This window comes from Macaca nemestrina, chromosome 3 (assembly GCF_043159975.1).
Source record: "Macaca nemestrina isolate mMacNem1 chromosome 3, mMacNem.hap1, whole genome shotgun sequence".
NCBI classification, from domain to species: Eukaryota; Metazoa; Chordata; class Mammalia; order Primates; family Cercopithecidae; genus Macaca; species Macaca nemestrina.
The window spans coordinates 61899703-61921693 of record NC_092127.1 but is presented as its reverse complement, the minus strand read 5'-3'; the positions used below and the strand labels follow the sequence as shown (position 1 = coordinate 61921693).

Sequence of the window (21991 nt, the reverse complement as noted above, 5' to 3'; positions counted from 1 at the left end):
CATATTTGTCCCATTAGTGACTAGTGGGCCTTAATTTTGGCATTCAAATTAGGGTAAAAAACCTTGGTTCTTGAAATGCTATAGAAAATAGATTGACGCCAGGCACAGTTGCTCACACCTGTAACCCCAGCACTTTCGGAGGCTGAGGCAGGCGGATCACTTGAGGTCAGGAGTTTGAGACCAGCCTGGTCAACATGGTGAAACCCAGTCTCTACTAAAAATACAAAAATACAAAAATAAAATAAAATAAAAGCCAGGCATGGTGGCAGGTGCCTGTAGTCCCAAGCTATGTGGGAGGCTGAGACAGGAGAATTACTTGAACCTGGGAGGTAAAGGCTACAGTGAGCCTAGCTCGTGCCACTGCCACTCCAGTCTGGGCAACAGAACAAGGCGCTGTTTAAAAAAAAAAAAAAAAAAGCTTGAAATATCCTCCCCTTAAGATCACAATATTGTCACATGCTACCATTTGACCCACAACTGCTGTCTTAGGGCTGCTTGTTTACATATATATGTATTAAGACACTTTGGTCAAAACAATTTATTAAATGTCTTAAATTTCTGGAAATGTCCCTGAAAATACCATGAACTACTTCTAATACTGATAATTATGAATAAATGTAGCTGTTGATCACCTCAGATTTTCATACAAACTGAACTAAGTTAGGGTTTTATCATAGGGTACTTTTTGTTTCATTTAATGAAATTTTGATGTGTTGAACTGCTTTCCTGGTGTCAGAGAAACATGAGACCATCACTCAATAATGGAAATAAAAAGGCAGAGCAGACTACTGATCTTAATAAAAAGAAAATTATTTGCTGTATTGTAGATGTGCACTGTAATTTCCATGTTAAAGAGGCACTGCATTTTTAAGAAATAAAATCACACATCTTATTTTTTCATTTCTAAATGGATATTGAACTAAGCTCTGTAGGCAAACTTAGCTGCCTATTTTTCCAAATATGTTCAGAAGCACATCTGAAACATCAAACTGATTATCAGACAATAAAGTGCCTAATACTTTATTAAATAAAGGGGGACAAGATGATAGTGCAGATATCCTAGAAATATGCTTTAGAAGACACAGAAACATTGTTAAGTTGAATTTCATTAGTATCATGCAAATGTTCCCTTCCACCACCGACTATTAATGTGAAAAATGATATATAGCTAGCGTTTTTTAAAATATCAAATTCTCATTATCATGTTTTAGCCCCCCAAAATTACATTTTAGACTCTTACTTTCTCTCCCTCTCCCCTTTCTTTAGCTCTTGTTTTTGTCTTGCCAGAGAAGTGTAGCTAGTAAGGGAATGTTTCTTATTTGTGCCAAGGGACCATTGATGATGCTGTATAATGGCAAGATAGTATTTTGTAATAACTGCTTTTTTATATTTCTAATACAAATGAGCAAAGCTGTGAAACCAATTTACTAGGTTTTTCTGCTTTGAACATTATTGTACATGTTAATTCTTTCTAAACAGTGCCTGGCACATATTGCTTGCTATGAAAGTGTTAGCTGCTACTGCTACCATTTATTATTATTATTATTATTATTATTATTAAATATCCATTGGTTGAAAACCAAATAGTCAGCTAAATCATACCTGCTACTGTACAAAATGTTGGGGAAAAGCTCAGAAAAATCATTTATCAAAAAACAGTTTTGAGAACAAGAATTTATACTTTGGATATTTTAAAATTATTAAATGTTATTGAAACTTTATGCACCAAAACTGTATGAAATAATTTTGCAGAGTTGTGTTTCTATATTCTATGTAATTAAAGCTATTTTTATACTATATTGATAGTTTTAAATAAAACTGATTTGGAGGTTTGTTTGCAGTTGTATTGCCTTTTCATGCATTCATCCAACATGTATTTATTGCATATCTACCCTGTGCCAAGCGCTGATCTGGATGCAGAGGCTATAGCAATGAATAAAAGAGCTAAAAATTCCTGCCCTCGTGGAGTTTATGTTCCAATGGGAGAGGCATACCACAGACAAGATAAGTAAGTAAAATATGTAAATGCTAAAAGAAAAAATCATGAAGCAAGAGAAGGGGATATAAGATGTGGCAGACAGGGTGACCAAGGAAAGGGTTGCTGAGGTGACTGCAGACCTGAAGTGAGGAAACTAATCATGCTGATTTCTCCGGAGAGCAAAGTGAACAGAACAAAGGTCCAGAGACTACACTTTTAATATTAACATAAATCACTAGAATTTTTTTTCCTTCCCTTACCAGTAAGTAAAATCAATGCAGTAAATTACTCATTTTCAGCTCCAACCTATTGAAGAGTTGATTTAGTGCTCTTAACAAGGTTAAAAAGCTATTGGGCACAGTGGCTTACTACTGTAATCCCAGCACTTTGAAAGGCTGAGGCGGAAGGAATGCTTGAGTCCATGAGTTCAAGACAAGCTTGGGTTTGTCTTGATAGGGAGACCCCATCTCCACAAAAAATTTTAAAAATTAGCTGGATATGGTGGTCTTTGCCTGTAGTCCTAGCTACTTGGGAAGCTGAGGTGGGAGAATCACATGAGCCCAGGACTTCAAAGCTTCAGTGTGCCATGATCTTGCCATTGCACTCCAGTCTGGGTGCAGAGTGAGACCCCGTCTCAACAAAAAGTTTTTTAAAAGGTTACAAAGCTACATTTCTAAGTTGATACTTTCACTTTTGTCTGTCTTCTACCGATGAATACATGTCAGAAATAAGTTTGATATCATAAAGGAATATGATATAAACATTGGCAACTATCAAATCAAATGTTAGAGGAGGGTAGAAAGAGAAAATTGCCCTGGGGAGCCGCAGAACACTTCCTTTCTGTCCTCGGAGATGGTTCCTTTGACCTTTCTTGGCATCTTAAAAAGACACTCTTACCTGTAGTGATTCAAGTAATTTCCCCCTTAAATTTCTCCCTATGTGCCTGATAATGCTTCAAATTCCCTTGAAGGAGAATGAAACCTTTCATTTTTCAGATGTTTGCTAATAAAAAGCCAATTGTTTATTGAATTTACAATGAATTTGACAAAGGATTTTGAAGTCAATGCAATGGAAAGACTTTGTTTTGTTTAAGCCTAGGAATTAATTAATGCTTTAGACACATTAATCTGGCTGCTGCGTGTGAAAGAGAGAAACAGAGATTTGAGTTGAAAAACCCAGTTAAGAGCTGAATAAGCCGGTCGGGTGCGGTAGCTCACGCCTGTAATCCCAGCATTTTGGGAGGCCAAGGCGGGTGGATCACTTGAGGTCAGGAGTTTGAGACAAGCTTGGCCAACATGGTGAAACCCTGTCTCCACTAAAAATACAAAACTTAGCTGGGTGTTATGGTAGATGCCTATAATCCCAGCTATTTGGGAGGCGGAGGCAGGAGAATTGCTTGAAACCCGGGTTTCAGTGAGCCAATATTGCACCACTGAATTCCAGCCTGGGCAACAGAGCGAGACTCTGTCTCAAAAAAAAGTTGAATAAGCCACCATGGAAAGGAAGTAGCACCAAACATATATCAGTAGGACTTGCCAATTGATTTTATGTGAGGTAATCAAAATATTGACAACATTCCTGGTCTGGAATCCTGACCTAAATGGTTTTTTACTAGTGACAAGTACTAGTAGAAGGGTTATAACACACCTAAGACAAAGGAAAAATTAGAACCTAACATTCAAAAAAAGCTAAAAACTCATCTCACATTTTATAGACGTGTTGTAAGGCTCTGCAGGTCCTACAGAGTAAGAGGTGATAAGATGGGATCTCCATTTATTTAAAACCACCAAACAAGCTGTAAAAAGGGATATATTAAATGTTATTATAGAAGGATCTCCACGATATATTAAGTGAAAAAAGTGAGGTGGAAGAAAAAGACAAATGTTATGTACAGGCTAGATGTACCTCTACTGAGTATTTTTGCCAAAAGAAGTCAAACCTGAATCTGCCAACCGCCTCTAAATGAGTTCTCAAAGTGCAGTGTGGAAAACCCCTCTGTGTCACGGAGACAGGAACACCGTGAGGTCAAAGGTATTTTCTTAAACGATACTATTATTTGCCTTTTTCACTTTCATTCTGTCCTGAATAAACTGGAGTTTTCAGTGGCTACATATGTGATATTGCAACAGACTGAATGCAAAAGCAGTAATGTGAATCTAGCTGCCTTTTATTAAGCCAGACATAAGAGATTCAAAAATATAAAACAATACTATTTTTCTACTACATTTTTTATTTAAAAGTCTTACTTATACTATCCTGTAATGGATTATTTTTATTTTAAATGAATTAAATGTTTTTAAATTGTGTTTTAATTTCTGAGTGGTAAATGCCAATATACATAACAAAAACAGAAGGTTCATTGTGTCTTCAATAATTTTTTTTAAGAGACAGGGCCCTGCTCTGTTGCCCAGGCTGGAGTGCAGTGGTGAGATCATAGCTCACGCAGCCTCCAACTCCTGGGATCAAGCAATCCTCCTGTCTCAGCCTCCTGAGTAGCTATACTTAGGACTACAGGCTTGTGCAGCCATGCCCAGGTTTTTGTTTTTTTGTTTGTTTGTTTGTTTGTTTTTGTAAAGGAGGGGTCTCACTATGTTACCCAGGCTGGACTTGGCCCAAAGTTTTGGGATTACTGGTACCTGGCCTTCAATAATTTTTCAGTGAATAAAGAGGGGTCCCACAGTCGAAAAGTTTGTGAACTACTCTTCTAGATAGGTCATTGGCCCTCAACCCTAGAATTAGAATTACTTCAAACATTAGAATTACCTGGAGAATTTAAATACTGATGCCAGGCCTCACTTCTAGACGTCCTGATTTAATGGGCAGGGCCTAATCCCAAGCATCAATTTGAAAAACAAAACAAAACACCACTCATCCCTTTGAATGTGCAGTCTGGATTGAGAACCACTGCTCTGGATATTATCAATTTAAATACAATACGAAAAAGAAGAACATGTATTATGCTATGGGGGCACAATCAGCAAAACGACACAGAAAGTGACTAGACAAAGGATCCCTGCTTAATTAAAGGAACGGATTAAAGCAATTTCCAAGAGAATTTGAAGGATTAACAGGCACATAGGGAGAAATTTAAGGGGAACATTACTTGAATCACACTACAAATAAGACTGTCTTTTTTAAGATGCCAAGAAAGGTCAAAGGAACCATCTCTGGTCAAAGAGAACATAACGGATTAAAGCGATTAAGAAAATGAAGGGGATAATACTGGTAATTAAACTAAATTCTGGCCGGTGGCTCACGCCTGTAATCCCAGCACTTTGGGAGGCGGAGGCGGGTGGCTCACAAGGTCAGGAGATTGAGACCAGCCTGGCTAACAAGGTGAAACCCCGTCTCTACTAAAAATACAAAATAATTAGCCTGGTGTGGTGGCGGGTGCCTGTAGTCCCACCTACTCTGGAGGCTGAGCCAGGAGAATGGCAAGAACCCGGCAGGAGGAGGTTGCAGTGAGCCGAGATGGCGCCACTGCACTCCAGCCTGGGTGACTATGTCTCCAAAAAAAATAAACAAATAAAAAATAAAAATAAAAAACTAAATTCTGTTAATGTCACACCGCTGGTTGACTGCTCTGGCCTAGTCTCAGCTACTAAATTTCTTCATACAGAACTGGCTCTCCTGGGTCCCTCCACTCACTTTTCCTGCTCGGTGCTCACGGCCTCCAGACCCCTCCCTCATCAGAAAGCCCAGGTTCCGCTCGTAGAAGTGCGCAGGCGTCACCGCGCATCCAGAAGCCACGTGTCAGGAGTCACGTGTCAGGTGCCACGTGTCAGGCGCCTAGTGGCTGGAGGCCGTTGGAGCGCCTGCGCAGCTTTTCCGAACGCCCCACGCCGGCGCGCAGCTCTCCCAGCGTCCCAAGAGCCACTTTCTCGCCAGGACGATGCTACAGCGGTTTTCAGCTTCCCTTCATCGTCGCTCCCACACTCATTTTTAGCCACTGCTGCCGGTTTTTATATCCTTCTCCATCATGCATCGTGAGCCTCCGAAGAAGAAGGCAGAAAAGCGGCTGTTTGACGCCTCGTCTTTCGGGAAGGACCTTCTGGCCGGTGGAGTCGCGGCAGCTGTGTCCAAGACAGCGGTGGCGCCCATCGAGCGGGTGAAGCTGCTGCTGCAAGTGCAGGCGTCGTCGAAGCAGATCAGCCCGGAGGCGCGGTACAAAGGCATGGTGGACTGCCTGGTGCGGATTCCTCGCGAGCAGGGTGCGTAAAGGCAGGCCGCCCCGTCAGCCTCTCCCGGCGCCCCCATCAGCTTCCCAGAGAAGAGGGGTGGCTGGGAGGGGCACGATTGTGGGCCCCACAACTATGGTTACAGCTGTCGGTAATGAATTTGCTTCTTACCCTTCCAGAATTTAGTTTCTGAACCTAACAGGCTCTGTTTTTCCAGGGCTGTCTTGGTCCTGACCAAGTCCTGGTACAGGGGAAACCACTGTCTTATCTTTATCTAATCTGCTGCAGCGCGATTTACACCTTGGTGCACCTGTACCAGGTCCAAAAGGAAAGTGGTTGACCTCCCAGGATTGAGGGAGATGCCCTTAGGCACTCTGCTATAACTATTGTTGTAAGTTGCTTAAATATTTGTTGGTATAATCACCCCACTATGCTCCAGCGTTGGCAACAGAGCGAGACCTTGTCTCAAAAACTGTATGTGTATTTGTTGAAATAGTACGTTTAAGAGAAGTACAAATATGGAAGCACTGGGGCCTCCCAGTACTCTGAAACCTGTTAGTGAAAAGAGGTTCTGCTTATTCTTGAACTACTGAAGACCAAGGAGGCACTTCGTTCTGCCCGAAATTCAAGGGGACGCTAAAACACACACACACACACACACACACACACACACACACACACACGATAAAAAGTATTTTAAGGCCAGGTGCGGTGGCTCGCGCCTATAATCCTAGCACTTTGGAAGGCCGAGGCGGGCAAATCACTTGAACTCGAGCTCAAGAGTTCTAGATGAGCCTGGCTAACATGTTGAAACCCCGTCTCTACTAAATATACAAAAATTAGCCGGGCATGGTGGCGCACGCCTGTAGTCCCAACTACTTGGGGGACACCATGCGGGGGTTTCAGGGAGCCCAGATGGCGCCACCTCACTCCAGACTGGATGACGGAGTGAGACCCTGTCTCAAAAAAACAAAACTTTAGGGTCCTTCCCTTTCCGAAGCCCCTTTCTTTCACTAGAGAGAGAGCTGTTCTCTTTTCTCTTTATTTTGTCTGTTAAACCTCCACTCCTAAAAACAGGGAAAAAAAAAAACCTTTGAACTATTTTAATACAATCTTAAAAAATCAAGTCATGCAAAAAAAATTCATAACCAACACAATATATACAAGTTTAAAACAAAGATGGGATCAGTATTACCAGCTTTTCTTTTTGCATCAAGTGCTGTCCTTATTTAAAATTTCATTTTTGTTCATCATGAATTTTTTCTATTAATATTGTAATGATTTAAAGGAATAAATAACAAAAGTGCTTGTGAGCCATCGCTGCAAAATGGCTCCCAAGTTAGCTAAAGGGATAAGTTTATCAGATATTTTTTATAATCCACCCATATAGTTGGGTTTAATAGAAAAATCTGTATGATCTTTTAAAAAGAAATAGACCTATTTATTGTGTATCCTCAACAAGAAATGAAGTGGCTTCAACTCCAGCGCAGACCTTTCTTTTAGTCCTGTTCTAGGGCCAGATAATGTCCCATTCAAAAAAGCACCTTGTCCCTGGGAATGCTAGGGATGTGGTTACAACTCTTCCAGACCTGTGGCGTGGAGTATATGGGGTAAGGGGTAGAAACTTAATGCATCGTCTGGGAGCTAAGCTCGGATCTTTCATAGTTTGCCTCTCTTCACTCTTTCATTTAATTAAAGCAAGCTTCTCATTTTGCCTGAGATTTTTTCAGGAAAAGCAAGGAACCTGTCTCTTCTTCATTTATATTCTAAGACTTCTGAAGAGAAGTAGGGGCCTGTTATTGGCTTTTCTGCTTTAAATATTTTGTCAGGTAAAATGAAGTATTCTGATCAGTTAGGGCTGACTAGTGCTAATTTATTTTATATTTTAAATGTTTTTCACAATATTTAAACCTAAACATATTCAGTATGGCTCTTGTAAGTTCATGTCATTCTCAAATTTATCCTGGTCCCTGCTTTCTTTACCTTCCAAGATGAGAGCATCATTAAGTAGAACTTGAAGATGTTTTCTGTTATATATAAAGCTTTATGAAGGTACCATGGTGTATCCTATGCTAAGAGATCAGTAATTTACAACAAGGATACTATTGCCATCTAGAGGCAGTTTTGGAAACTTGGTGGGGCAATTTTTTTTATTTAGCACAAAGATAGAGGGTTGTAATCGTACATTACAATGATATGAAAGGCAAGGGCCAGGGATGTTAAACATCCTGCTGCTATATCCCAGCCAGTCATACACAGTGAAGATTTATCCTGCAACCTGAATGACTTTTAGATCTCCCCTTGCATATTCGTGTAGCAGTGAAACATGTTTATGATTCTCTAAGCCTAGAAATAACTTAACTCTGATTTACTTATAAACACACATTGTCTGGGGCATGGTTTTAGTATACACTGATTCCAGTAATGCAGCTACCATATAAGGAAGTAGAGGAAAGATTGTACTTCCTTCTCTTCAGAAGTTTACTAAGAGTTGTTCATGGTTGCAAAAACTCATGTCAGCAACTCTGCTTATAGTATTTGGTCATTTATACAGGTTGAGTATCCGAAAAGCGTGGGACCAAAAGTTTTGGATTTTTTTATTTTTTCAAATTTTAGAATATTCGCATTATATTTACCAGATGAGCATCCCTAATTTAAAATCCAAAATGCTCTAATAAGCATTTCCTGTGCCCATCATGTCAGTGCTCAAAAAGTTTCAGATTTTGGAGAATTTTGGATTTTTGGATTAGTGATGCTCAACCTGTATCATCTGTATTTGTAGCTATTGAATCTATGATGATTGTATGTGTACTTGTACACGTACTTATTTGACATATTTCAAAATGTCAATATGCAGTTAATTACAAATGATTCTTTAAAAGTAGAAGCAAGCTTGACATATTTTGGTACGGTCATGACCTACCAACTTACTTATTTTAAAACATAAATTTCTTGCAATTTGCCTTCTCTTTCTTCTTTGAAAGTCAAGGCACATGCCCATCTCAAGTGTTCTGAAGATTGTTTTTATGTTTTCTCTAATTTTATTCACAACTTGTCCTTTCTTTAGGCAATGTAAAATGAGCTGGAGGAAGAGACATGAACTCAGAATTCACATATAGATGCTCTCTAGTTTCTTACCTTATCTCTGCTTTCTTTCCATTACAAGGATAGATCTCTGTATTCTTGCCTTGAGTATAGCTTTAAATATTGCTTTGAGTGTGTTTTGACACTTTTATAGGCTTTTCTTGGCTTATGAAAACTTCTGGATTTATCCTTATGTTATTCTTAAAGATTTATTATATTCTTTAATTGGTTCTATCACCTTCCAGCTTTGTATGTGTACTTCTATTTAATGCTGTTTAAACCTTTATTATGCAAATAATGCATAATTATTGTAGAAAATTAGCAAATACAAAGAAGCAAAAAAAAAATAACATCACTGCTAAAGTCACCATAGTTAACATTTTGGTTTTTCACTGAGCAAAATATGCATATGTAAATATATGTTTAATCAAAGAAACTGTCTTATTAGTATATTGTAAGTGTAGCCTTTTAAAGAACTGATCTTCTGGGTGTGGTGGCTCATGCCTCTAATCCCAGCACTTTGGGAGGCAGAGGTGGGCAGATCACTTGAGGCCAGGAGTTCAAGATCAGCCTGGCCGAGATGGTGAAACCCCATCTCTACTAAAAATACAAAAATTAGCTGGGCATGGTGGCGCATACCTGTAGTCCCAGTTACCTGGGAAGCTGAAGCACAAGAATCACTTGAACCTGGGAGGCACAGGCTTCAGTGAGCCAAGACTGTGCCACTGCACTCCAGCCTGGGTGACAGAGCAAGACTGTCTCAAAAAAAAAAAAAAAAAAAAAAAAAAGATCCATACAGTCTCATTGTTACAAGCCTATCAGAACTCTTCTCTTTTAGGAGCTCATGTCATGAGTTTATCAGCTTTCATCTAAGCGTTTCCCAAACCCATTTTTCTGAAGACTTAGAACAGTGAGTTTTTTTAATATCCTATGGTCCATCTTGAAGATGCTATTTTGGAGTATGGGAAGAAAATATTAGGTATTTTACTTATATGTACTTTAAGTAAAATACAAAATAAATTTTACTGATATTTAATATATGAATTGGCATTGTCACCTGTGCTTGGGCCCAATGTCAGTTACATATCACAGGACATTAAGGGATCCTGAAAAAACGAGTGGGAGTTATACAGGGTAGAGGGAATGACAAGCACCCTTCCTCAAGAATATATTATTGGTTATGTTTGCCCAATTAAGTGAATTTATAGATTCTGTTATCAGGTTTTAACTAAATCCTCAAAACATGGACAAAACTTTGAAAAAGATTCTGCCATGAAAACCAAATCAAGGATAACACCAGTATCAAATGATGAACCACAAGAAAAAGACATAGCTGATGCCATTTACTCCAAGCAATGGCACTGATGCCATTTACTCCAAGAAATGGCATATTATTTCATCATTCAGATTATATTCAGTGTAGAAACAATGACAGTCTAATTGGACCTGAGACAAGAAGACTCTTTGAAATATAGATTCCTATATACTGTTCTTAAAAATGAACCTCACCCTAGCAGTGCCTTGGGATAATAGCAAATGATGGTGTGAAAACATCATAATTAGCAAGATATTTGAAAATATTGTTTTTCATCTTTTAAATAAATATTTAACTTTGCTCTAGTATCATCTAACATTCAAGTTTCCCTAACAACGCTATCGAAATAGCCTTTTATTATTTCCAATCTTCATATATTGTTTTTTTCTTTACAGTTTTTTATTGCTAACAGACATAGTTATTTGCTACCTATCTTCCTGGTCCCTCCCTCTTAAGATGTAAGCTCTGTAAGATCAGGAACATTGTTCCTAGTGCTATCTCCAGCAGGCACAAAATGTCTGCTGTGGAGGAGGTACCAAATAAAAGTTTTTAAATGAAAAATCTTTATCTCATTCTTTAATTTATATTTTGGGTATGTTTTACAGATGTACATAATATGGTAGTATAGTTGCAAAGGTATATAATTTATTAATGTATACTATTTGGAAGTCATGCAGACTTTTTTTTAACTGATAGGCATATCATCAAAAGATGTTGAACCTTCTCTGCAAAAAAAAAAAAGTCGGTTTAGACTATGTATCCAAATATGCCTAACATTCTTGTTCTTGGCAAGGCCAGCCAATAAATGGCCCAGTAACTTTTTCCTGTCCCTTTTATTTCAATTCTTATTTATTTGTTCAAAATTAGGTTCAGAGCAGGTTTTTCTCATCCTTTTTAAATATCGAAGAAATTTTTTTCTTAGGAATTAGGTCAGAAACTTTTAAACTTTTATTTATTTATTTTTACTTTTAACAGAGAAAGAGGTCAACATCACTATATTTTTCTGTACCAATTTTGTGATCTATATTAGGAAACCATCCATTTATTCTGTATGACTAGAGAGTCAAAACATTCCTGCCATTGTATCACTTCTGCTTTAACCTTGTTTTATTCTAACCAAAAAGTACTGTTTTATCCAAAATGGATTTTTATATAGCGGCATTAGAAGTGCAGTAACACTAGACCTGGAGTTAAATGGACCTAGAACCAAGTCTCAGCCTTTCCCATACCTTGTAACTTTGAACAGTTTTTATTTAACCTTTCTCAGCCCCAGTTTCCTCAGCGGTATACTGGTATAATAACTATACCTATCTGATATGGTGATATGGTAGTTGTGAGAATTAAAGAAGATAATGCATGTAAAATATTCAACGTGTGTCTATACCATAGTTAGTGCTCAAGTAATTGTAACTAATGTGTATGTGTGTGTTTCTGAATTTGTAAACATGTATTCCAGATGTTCATTTGTAAATGAAATAATTTGGGATAAACTTGCATTACACATAGAGTAGATTTTGTAATCTATCCAAGGGAACTGGAACCTATGTAGTGCATAGCATATCTAAGTAGAGTTGAATTAAAACGCTGAAACCTGACTCCCAAATATAGTTAGAAATGCATTCAGAATTTTACTTAGGGGCTCCTCCTGCGTTGTACTCTTAGCAGGGACATTGGAGTTTCTAACAGCAAGGTACAGCAGGGGCAAAGAAGGAAATAAGAATAAGATGTTTTAGTGTGATCTATGGCAAAAGAGGTTAAAACATGAGTTCTTAACCTGACACCTGGAGCTTCAGGGAATTCAAGAATTCTGTGACATCTATGTAAAACTATTTTATGTATGTGAGATTTTGTATTTTTTCTGGCCTAACCCATTAAGAATTGCCGCTGTACTACTTTAACAGTTTTCCTATTACACTTCTAGGGATTTGTTTGTAAATTTTCATTGAGATATTGACATTTCTTTTGATATAAATGGTTTCATTCGTGCAAATACAATTTTTCTCGAAGGAACACATTCTTCAGCCAACTCTAGCAAACCTCTTTAGTCATAAATCTGACACTCTGTCATCATGGTCTCATGTTAGTTTCCAGATGTCTTTATCATTAAAACCTTCTGTTTATGTTCAGTACACTAGTCAAAGTTACAAACCTTTCTACTACTTTTTTTTTTTTAGATAGGGTCCTGCTCCATCGCCCAGGCCGGACTGCAGGGCACAATCGTGACTCAACCGCAGCCTGGAATTTTGGTGTTCAAGAACTCCCACCTCAGCCTCCTCAGTAGCAGGGAACACAGGCCATGCCACCATGGCAGCTAAGTTTGTTTGGGGTTTGTTTTTTTTAGAGACAGGGTCTCACTGTGTTACTCAGGCTGGTCTCAAACTTCTGGCCTCAAGCAGTTCTTCCTCTTCAGCCTTCCAAGTCATTGGGGTTATAGGCATGAGCCACCATGCCTGGCTTGTACTACTATTATATATGATACTCATTTTTATATACTCAGCAATATAATCATAATTACAGAATTATAACTAATAACTCCTAGTCTGAAACCCATAATATCTCATACCAGTCAGCTGAATTGGCCATTTCCAAAGTGGCCATTAATAGTTAAAAAGTGATGTGTAAAATAGGCTTCAAAAGAGCCAGATTATTAGTTTTTTCCTTTAAACAGCTGATTTCAATTTTTTTTTTTTTTAGGACAGGGTCTCACTCTGTCCCCCAGGCTGAAGTGTGGTGGCACAATCACAGCTCAGTGCAGCCTTGGCCTCCCAGGGTCAAGCGATTCCCACCCCGGATTTAAGCATTTCTCATTCCTCAGCCTCCTGAGTAGCTGAGACTACAGACGTGCACCCCCATACCCAGCTAATTTTTTGTATTTTAGTAGAGATAGATTTCAGCGTGTTGCCCAGGCTGGTCTCAAATTAAGCTCAGGCAATCTACCTAGCTCAGCCTCCCAAAGTGCTACGATTATAGGTGTGAGCCACCATGCCTGGCTGAAATTGTTTAATTTTCATATAATTTGTGGTTTTGAGATATCTTCTTGATATTGACTTCTATTTTTATTCTGTTGTGGTCTGAGAGTATGGTTGGTATAATTTCAATTTTGTGTATTTATAGAGACTTGCTTTGGGCTTAGCATGTGGTCAATCTTGGAGTATGTTCCATGTGTAGAAGAGAAGAATGTAATTCTCTGGTTGATGGGTGGAGTATTCTGTAGATGTCTGTTAGGTTCGAATGGTCAAGTGTGGAATTTTATTTGTTTGTTCATTTTCTGCCTTGATGGTCTGATGCTGTTGGTGGGGTGTTAAAGTCCCCCGCTCTTATTGTGTGACTGGCTAAGTCTTTTTGTAAGTGTAGAAGTACTTGTTTTATAAATCTGAGTGGTCCAAATGTTGGGTATGTATATATTTAGGATAGTTAAATCTTCTTGTTGAATTGAACCTTTTTCATTATGTAATGCACATCTTTGTCCTTTTTATTTTTGCTGGTTTAAACTCTGTTATATCTCATATAAGAATAATGATCCCTGCTCTTTTTTGTTTTTTATTTGCATGATCCTTTTCCAACCCTTTACTTTGAGCCTGTGGGTGTCGTTACATGTGAGATTGGTCTCTTGAAGACAGCAGACAGATGCATCTAGTTTTTTATCCAACTTGTCCCTCTGTACCTTTTAAATGGGCTGGTTAGATGTTTACATTGAAGGTTAATATTTGATATGTGAGGTTTTGATCATATTGTGAATTTGTTAGCTGGTTTCTTTGTATTTTATATTGTGTGGTTGCTTTCTAGGGTCTCTTGGCTATGTTCTTAATAGTGTTTTTGTGGTAGTGGATATTTTTCTTTCCTTTCCATATGTAGAGCTCCCTTAAGGATCTCTTGTCACCTGGTCTGGTGGTAACCAAATTCTCTTAGCACTTGCTTGCCTGGATAAGATTTTATCTATTCTTCATGTATAAAATTTAGTTTGGTGTGATATGATATTCTTGGTTTGAATTTTTCTCTAAGAATGCTGAAAATAGGACCCCAATCTCTCCTGGCTTATAATGTTTCTGCTAAGAAGGCTACTGTTAGCTTGATGGGTTTCTCTTTGTACATGATCTGACCTTTTCCTTTAGCTCTCCTTAAGATTTTTTCTTTAGTGTTGACCTTGGACATTCTGGTGACTATATGCCTTGGTGATGTTCATTTTGTCCAGTATCTCACAGGTGTTCTCTGGATTTCTCATATCTGGACAAAGATTAGGGAAATTTTCTTGAAGTATTTCATCAAATATGTTTTTTGGATTGTTTGCTTTTTCTTTTTCTCTCTCAGGAATGCCAGTATCTTGTAGGTTTGGCTGCTTTACATAATCTTATATTTCTCAAAGACTTTGTTCATTTATTAAAATTCTTTTTTTCTGTATTTTTGTCTAACTGGGTTAGTTAAAAAGACCAGTCTTCAAGCTCTGCATTTCTTTCCTCTGCTTGGTCCAGTCAATTGATAATTTTTTAATTGTATTTTGAAATTTCTTAAGTAAGCTTTTCAATTCCATAAGATCTGATTGATTTCTTTTGAAGATGTTTATCTCTTCTTTCATTTCCCAGATTACTTTAGAAGTTTGTGTCTATTTTCAACCGTCTTTTGGATCTTGTTGAGCTTCCTTGCAATTCATGCTTTGAATTCTTAGTCATTTCTGAGTTTCCATTTTGGCTAGGAACCATTGCTTGACAGCTAGTGTGATCCTTTGGTGGTGTTACATTCACATTTTTTGTGGTGCCCGATTTCTTGCCCTGTTCCTTCTCATCTGGGGACACTAGTGCTTCCAATTTTTGTAGTCATTTTAATGCAGGTAGGATTTTTTCTTCTTCTATGGGCTATGGGATCCCACCTATAGGCCAGTAGATGGCATGTACAGCTAAGTCAACTGAGGCAAACACAGCTACATATATACTTAACCCTTATTTACTGGGAGAAAAGACGGGCCAGGCTGATGATTCAGGTGAGCAGATGGTCAGAATGCCTGGAAATCTGCCTGGTTGTGGAGCAGAGACAGCCCCACTTCACCACAATGTCTGCTCAGGAAAGATGGGGCAGCTCAGACTGCTGATCATGGCAAGTAGGTGCTCTGCCTGCCTGAGTGTGAAGCTGAGAAAGCCCCCTCCACACAGATCTCTGCAAAGGAAGGGTGGGGTGACTCAGGCTGCCAATGCAGGTGAGCAGGTTCTTTGAATGCCTGGAGATCTGACTGTGTATGGAGCAGAGAGGGTCCCACGGCACCACAATCTCTGCACAGAAAGGGTAGGGTGGCTCAGGCTGCTCATCTAGGTGAGTGGGTGCTCCAAATGCCTGGAGATCTCTTTGGTTTCTTTCATCAATTTTTTAAAACTTTTTGGCGTACAGATCTATCACCTCTTTGGTTAAATTTATTCCTAATGTTTTGTTTATGCTATTGTGAATGATACTGTTTTATTACTTTTTCAGGTAGTTCATTGTTAGTATATAGAAATGTGATTGATTTTTCTGTGTTGATTTTATACCCTGAAACTTCATTGAATTATTAGTCTAATAGTTTGTTGGCATATTTAGAGTTTTCTGTATGTAAGATCATGTCATCTGCAAACAGAGACAGTTTAACTTCTTTTCAATTTGGATACTTTTCTTTTTTTTTTTTTTTTTTTTCTAATTACTCTGGCTAGAACTTAAGGTACTATATTGAATCAAAGTGCAAAAGTGGATCCCTTTGTCTTATTCCTGATCTCAGAAGAAAGTTTTCAGCTTTTCTCCACAGAGTATGATGTTATCTGTGAGCTTGTCATATATGACATTTACTGTGTTACAGTACGTTGCTTCTATACCTAAGTTGTTGAAAGTTTTTATTAGGTGTAGTATATCACATTTACCAATTTGTGCATGTTGAGCCATCCTTGCATCCCAAGGATAAATCCCACTTGGTTGTGGTGAATGAGCCTTTTATCACTATATTGAATTCAATTTGGTAGTATTTTGTTGAGGATTTCTGCATGTTTGTTCATTGGAATATTGGCCTGCAATTTTCTTTTCTTGTAGTATTTTGGTTGGCTTTGGTACCAGGGTAATGTTGGCCTTGTAAAAGGAATTTAGCAGAATTCAGCTGTGAAATCATCAGATCCTGGGCTTTTCTTTATTGTTAAGTTTGTGATTACTGATTCAGTCATTGTTTGTTCAAATATTTATTGATGATTCAGACTTGGTAGATTATGTTTCTATAAATTTATCAGTTTCATCTATATTATTTAATTTCTTGGTATATAATTGTTCATAGTAATCTCTTATGACCCTTTGTATTACTGTAGTATTAGTGGTAAGGTATCTTCTTTCACTTATAATTTTACTTACATGAGTCTCCTCTCTTTTTTTCTTAAGTCTAGCTAGAGGTTTGTCAATTTTGTTTATCTTCTTCTAATAAAATACCAACCAGCACTGGATCTGAAAAAAATAAACTCTTAATTTGATTGATATTTCTCTATTACTTTTTATAGTCTCTATTTCATTTATTTCTGCCATTGAAACCAGCTCAATTGGCCCATGGAACTGATGTTTAGTGTTTATCATTAATAAACCAAGAAATTGACCACCTCAGTCTTAAAACTTGAGAAACTCGTATTTGTCATATCTGAGTTCCTTTCTCAGGAAAACAACCTTTGGGCCTCCCAGATAGTATCAAGGAACAGAAACTTACCAGATCACCACATCTGTACATTGAGACACTGACCCATCACCTGTCATGATTGCCTGATTGATTACTTGTTGACCAAGTCATTCTTCTTATTCCTCCCTAATTCTTGCTTTCCCACACATAGTTGCATTTATTTTCTGCTATATAAACTCCTAATTTTAGTGTGTGAAAGAGATGGATTTGAGATTGATCTGTTCTCCTCAGACACAGCACCCAAAAAAGCCTTCTTCCCTGGTAATACGCATCGTCTCTGATTGACTTTCTGTGCAATGAGCAGCAGGACCTAGACTAAACCCTTGGCATTTCGGTAACACTAATTTTTATTATTTCCCTCCTTCTTCTAACTTTGGACTTAGTTTGTTCTTTTTCTAGCTCCTTGTGGTATAATATTAGGTTGAGATCTTTCTTCTTTATAACACATGCATTTATTGCTATAAACTTCTCTCTTAACTGCTTTTGATGCATCTATAAGTGTTGGTATGTTGTGTTTCAGTTTTATCCCAAGATTTAATTTTCCTATTCATTTCTTCTTTGACCCATTGGTTGTTAAGAGCATGTTGTTTAATTTCCACGTATTTGTGAACTTTTTAATTATCTTCCTGTTCAAAAATTGTTAGAGCAGTTTCTTTTTTAATAAAGCATCTATTATAATAATTTTAGAACTTTTCTGTGATTTGTTTCTCCAGAAATCCAGGCCTAGAGTAGAGTTTTGGAGTCAGACAGAAAGCCTGATTTTAAATCTTGGTTGGCTAGTAATCCTCAGACAGTTTTTCTTTTTTATTTTCTTTTTTTTTTTTTTTTTTTGTTTTGTTTTAAAGACAGGTTCTCATTCTGTCACCCATGCTGGAATGTGGTTGTGTGATCATAGCTCACTGCGGCCTCTACATCCTCAGCTCAAGAAATCCTCCTACTTCAGCCTCCTAAGTAGTTGGAACTACAGGCATGTGCCACTGCACATGGCTAATTTATTTTTTTAATTTTTTGTAGAGATGCGGTCTTACAGTGTTGCCCAGGCTGGTCTTGAATTCTTGAACTGAAGCAGTCCTCCCATTTTGACCTCCCAAAGTGCTGGAATTACAGGCGTGAGCCACTGTACCTAGCCTAGTTTTTAAACTTTTTAAAGTTTCACTTTGTATATACTTAAAATGGGTGCTGTTAGAGAACCTACATAATAAGCATAATTGATTAAATGATATACATGTAAATTCTTTGCCAGTGACTGGTTCGTATAGTGAATGCTCAGTAAGTAGTAGTTGTTACCATCACATGTTGAATACCCGAGTAAAGATGGAGTCAGCTGTTGGAGTCAGATTATTTCTTTGCCATTAAATATGCTTCTGAATTGTTTTTGTGCAGTCACTTTATATTCAGCCTTGGGTTCACCAAGATTCTTTACTTTTTCCCACAGGGTTAATGTTACTTATTTAACAAATAAGTATCTTTCCCTCTATGTACTTACCTAATCTAACTTTGTTCAATTCTGAGCACTACCCCAGTTAACTGAGATTATTTTCTTTTGAATCTTTATTTTTAAAAGACTGATTCTGGGTATTCTCCAAACTGGTGCTAGAGGTATCCTGTTCAGAACAGCAAGGCCAAAGCATTTTACGATTTGTAATCTAGTGAAAACAACCAAGGCTATTGAAGAGCTAGCCCGCCATGCTCTAGGGCAGCTCTATATCATAAGGATAGTCCTGAATTTTAAGGGGTACACAATGAATTATATTCCCCAAGGTTGGTCAGTCCCTGGAGAATTCAGGTAGGGAGATTACAGGCCTCAAAGATTTCTTCCAATCTCTTCCTCAGTTGTCTAGAAACTGCCTGGAATTGAAATGGATCCCTTTTCTGGATAAGTTTTAACACCCATTCAAAAATGGTTCCAGATCATAAAGATAAGGGCACTTTAGATTATTTTATCCTGTTCTCATTCTCATAAGTATATGTACAAATCAGTAAGTGGATTTATTCTGTCATACTCATTTGTATAACAGCCTTACCACCATAGGTGTTGTACATCAGGAATTGGGAGTGAGCCTAAGGGTTACTAGCCTTTGACAAATACTACTAAGCTCTGTTTTTCTGCTAGTAAAGAGCCCTATATTCAACTGATACCACTTTCCATTAGTTTTTAGGTATTCAAAGCTCTTTATTTGAAATTTTTTTTAAAAATGGAATGGGGTGCAATAGAGTTAACACTACCTTTTTATTTTTCAATGGAGACACACATTTTAGAAAACTTTTTCTCATAAGAAAGAGTATGTTTTAGATAGTTCATATCGCTAAATTTGTTAAAACTATGGCAATTGTTCAATAATAATACAATGTAGGTTTATGTATTTGTATGTTTCCTTCTATAGGTTTCTTCAGTTTTTGGCGTGGCAATTTGGCAAATGTTATTCGGTATTTTCCAACACAAGCTCTAAACTTTGCATTTAAGGACAAATACAAGCAGCTGTTCATGTCTGGAGTTAATAAAGAAAAACAGGTAATTATATTTTTTTTACTTTTTCCTTGCAATATAGAAATTTTCCATCCAATATAAATTTCCTATCCAATGTAAATATATTTCACTATCTCTACAATTTTCTTTAAAATGGTTAGATTTGTCTTAACTGTGATGTTTTATTTGGGGGGAAGGTGCTCAAGTAGTGGGAAAAAATAATAAGTGTGTATTGTTACAAAAATCGTAAGGGATCTTTTGTCTCAAGACAGTATTTTTTGAATAAATATTACACTTAATGTAATTTCATCTTATCACTGTTTTGCACTGGGGAAACACAGCATTTTGTCTGCTTATTTTAAGCACAGAAAGAAATCAACAAGTACGTAGTTCCTATTACTGAGGTAATTTATATCCTGAAGAAGTAAATTATTTCTTCTTTAAGAATAAAGATATATTTAGGTGAGATTAAAGCATATAGGAAGTCCAAATTGAGCAAAACTGGAAAATGATAAATTTAAACTAGAGAATTCTTTTTATTGCAAGGATAATTTTTGGTTTTCAAAGTAATTACTCCCTTGGTTACAAAATCTCAATTTCAAACTTTCCTACTCATATAAACTACATGTCATTTATTCTGATTTCTATTTGTTTGGTTGTATCCAATACACTATACTATCTACATTACTCCCGAGATCTTCCCCTCACTCTTACAAAATCTCCCTTCCCCCTCATCTTTTGTCTTTTTCTCACTGTCATTCCTCACCTCCCACTCCTGCCTCAGCCAACTAAGCTATCTTAGAAGGTTTTTTAAAAGCAAGTCTTTGTAGAACATTTCTTTGTTGCTGCTTCATTAAATTTCCTTTTATGCTCTGTATTCCCTTTTTTCACAGTTCTATTTTATTAAGTTGTTCATTGAATGCTTTGCGCTTTGGCCAGGGTGGTGGGGCGGGGTGAGGGGACGCAGGTAGAAAGGTAACCAAGAAAATTCCCTAGACTTAGAGTTGGAAGGTTTAAGATTTGGATCTTATGTAGCTACATGAGGTTTTTTCACTTTTATTTTAGGTTTGGGGGTACATGTCAAGGTTTGCTTTATAGGTAAACTCGTGTCACAGGGGTTTTTTTGTACAGATAATTTCATCACTCAAGTATTAAGCCTAGCACCCAATAGTTATTTTTCTTGCCTCTCTCCATCCTCCCACCCCCCACCCTAAAGTAGATCCCAATATCTGTTTTTTCCTTCTTTGTATTCATAAGTTCTCATCATTTAGCTCCCACTTACAAGTTTATGAGAACATGCAGTATTTGGTTTTCTGTTCCTGCATTAGTTTGCTAAGGATAATAGCCTCCAGCTCTGTTCATGTTCCCACAAAAGATACGATTTTTTTTTATGGCTGCATAGTATTGCATGTTATATATGTACCACATTTTCTTTATCCAATCTGCCATTGGGCACTTAAGTTGATTCCAGGTTTTTGCTATTGTGAGTAGCGCTACAATGAACATTCGCATACATGTGTCTTTATAGTAGAATGATTTATGTTACTCTGGGTATATACCCAGTAATGATACTTCTGTTTTTAGCTCTTTGAGGAATCGCTATACTGCTTTCCACAATGGTCCAACTAATTTACACTCCCACCAACAGTATATAAGGGTTCCCTTTTCTCCACAACCTCGCCATCTATTATTTTTTGACTTTTTAATAGTAGCCATTCTGACTATGAGACAGTATCACATTGTGGTTTTGATTTGCATTTTTCTGATGATCAGTGATACTGAGCCTTTTTCATATGGTTGTTGGCCATGTGTATGTCTTTTTTAAAAAAGTGTCTGTTCACGTCCTTTGCCCACTTTTTAGTGGGGTTGTTTTTCTGTTGCAAATATTTTTTAAGTTCCTGTAGATGCTAGATAGTAGACCATTGTCAGTTTGCAAATATTTTCTCCCATTCTGTAGGTTGTCTGTTTACTCTGTTAATAGTTTCTTTTACTTTGCAGAAGCTCTTAAGTTTAGATCCTATTTGTCAATTTTTGCTTTTGTTGCAGTTGCTTTTGGTGTCTTTTTCATGAAATCTTTGCCCATTCCTATGTCAAGGATGATATTGCCTGGGTTGTCTTCCATGGTTTTTTTAGTTTTGGGTTTTACATTTAACTCTTTAATCCATCTTGAGTTGATTTTTATATATAGTGTAAGGAAGGAGTCCAACTTTAATCTTCCGTATATGGCTAGCCCACCACTATTTATTGAATAAGGAGTCCTTTCCTCATTACTTGTTTTTGTCAGCTTTGTCAAAGATTAAATGAC

At 37.4% G+C, this 21991-nt stretch overlaps 1 protein-coding gene across 2 annotated transcripts in view; it reads left to right on the top strand.

Moving 5' to 3' along the window:
* The first annotated feature begins 5797 nt into the window (after positions 1-5797).
* Positions 5798-21991, top strand: part of LOC105486103 (solute carrier family 25 member 31) — a 32769-nt gene continuing 16575 nt past the window's right edge. The window contains exons 1-2 of one of the 2 annotated variants that reach the window (XM_071093069.1): positions 5798-6189; positions 19604-19731. In XM_071093069.1, coding sequence (XP_070949170.1) covers positions 5958-6189; positions 19604-19731 — 360 coding nt within the window. In that variant the 5' untranslated portion in view covers positions 5798-5957. The remainder of the gene's footprint in view (positions 6190-19603; positions 19732-21991) is intronic. The other variant, XM_011748798.3, reaches the window with a different exon arrangement.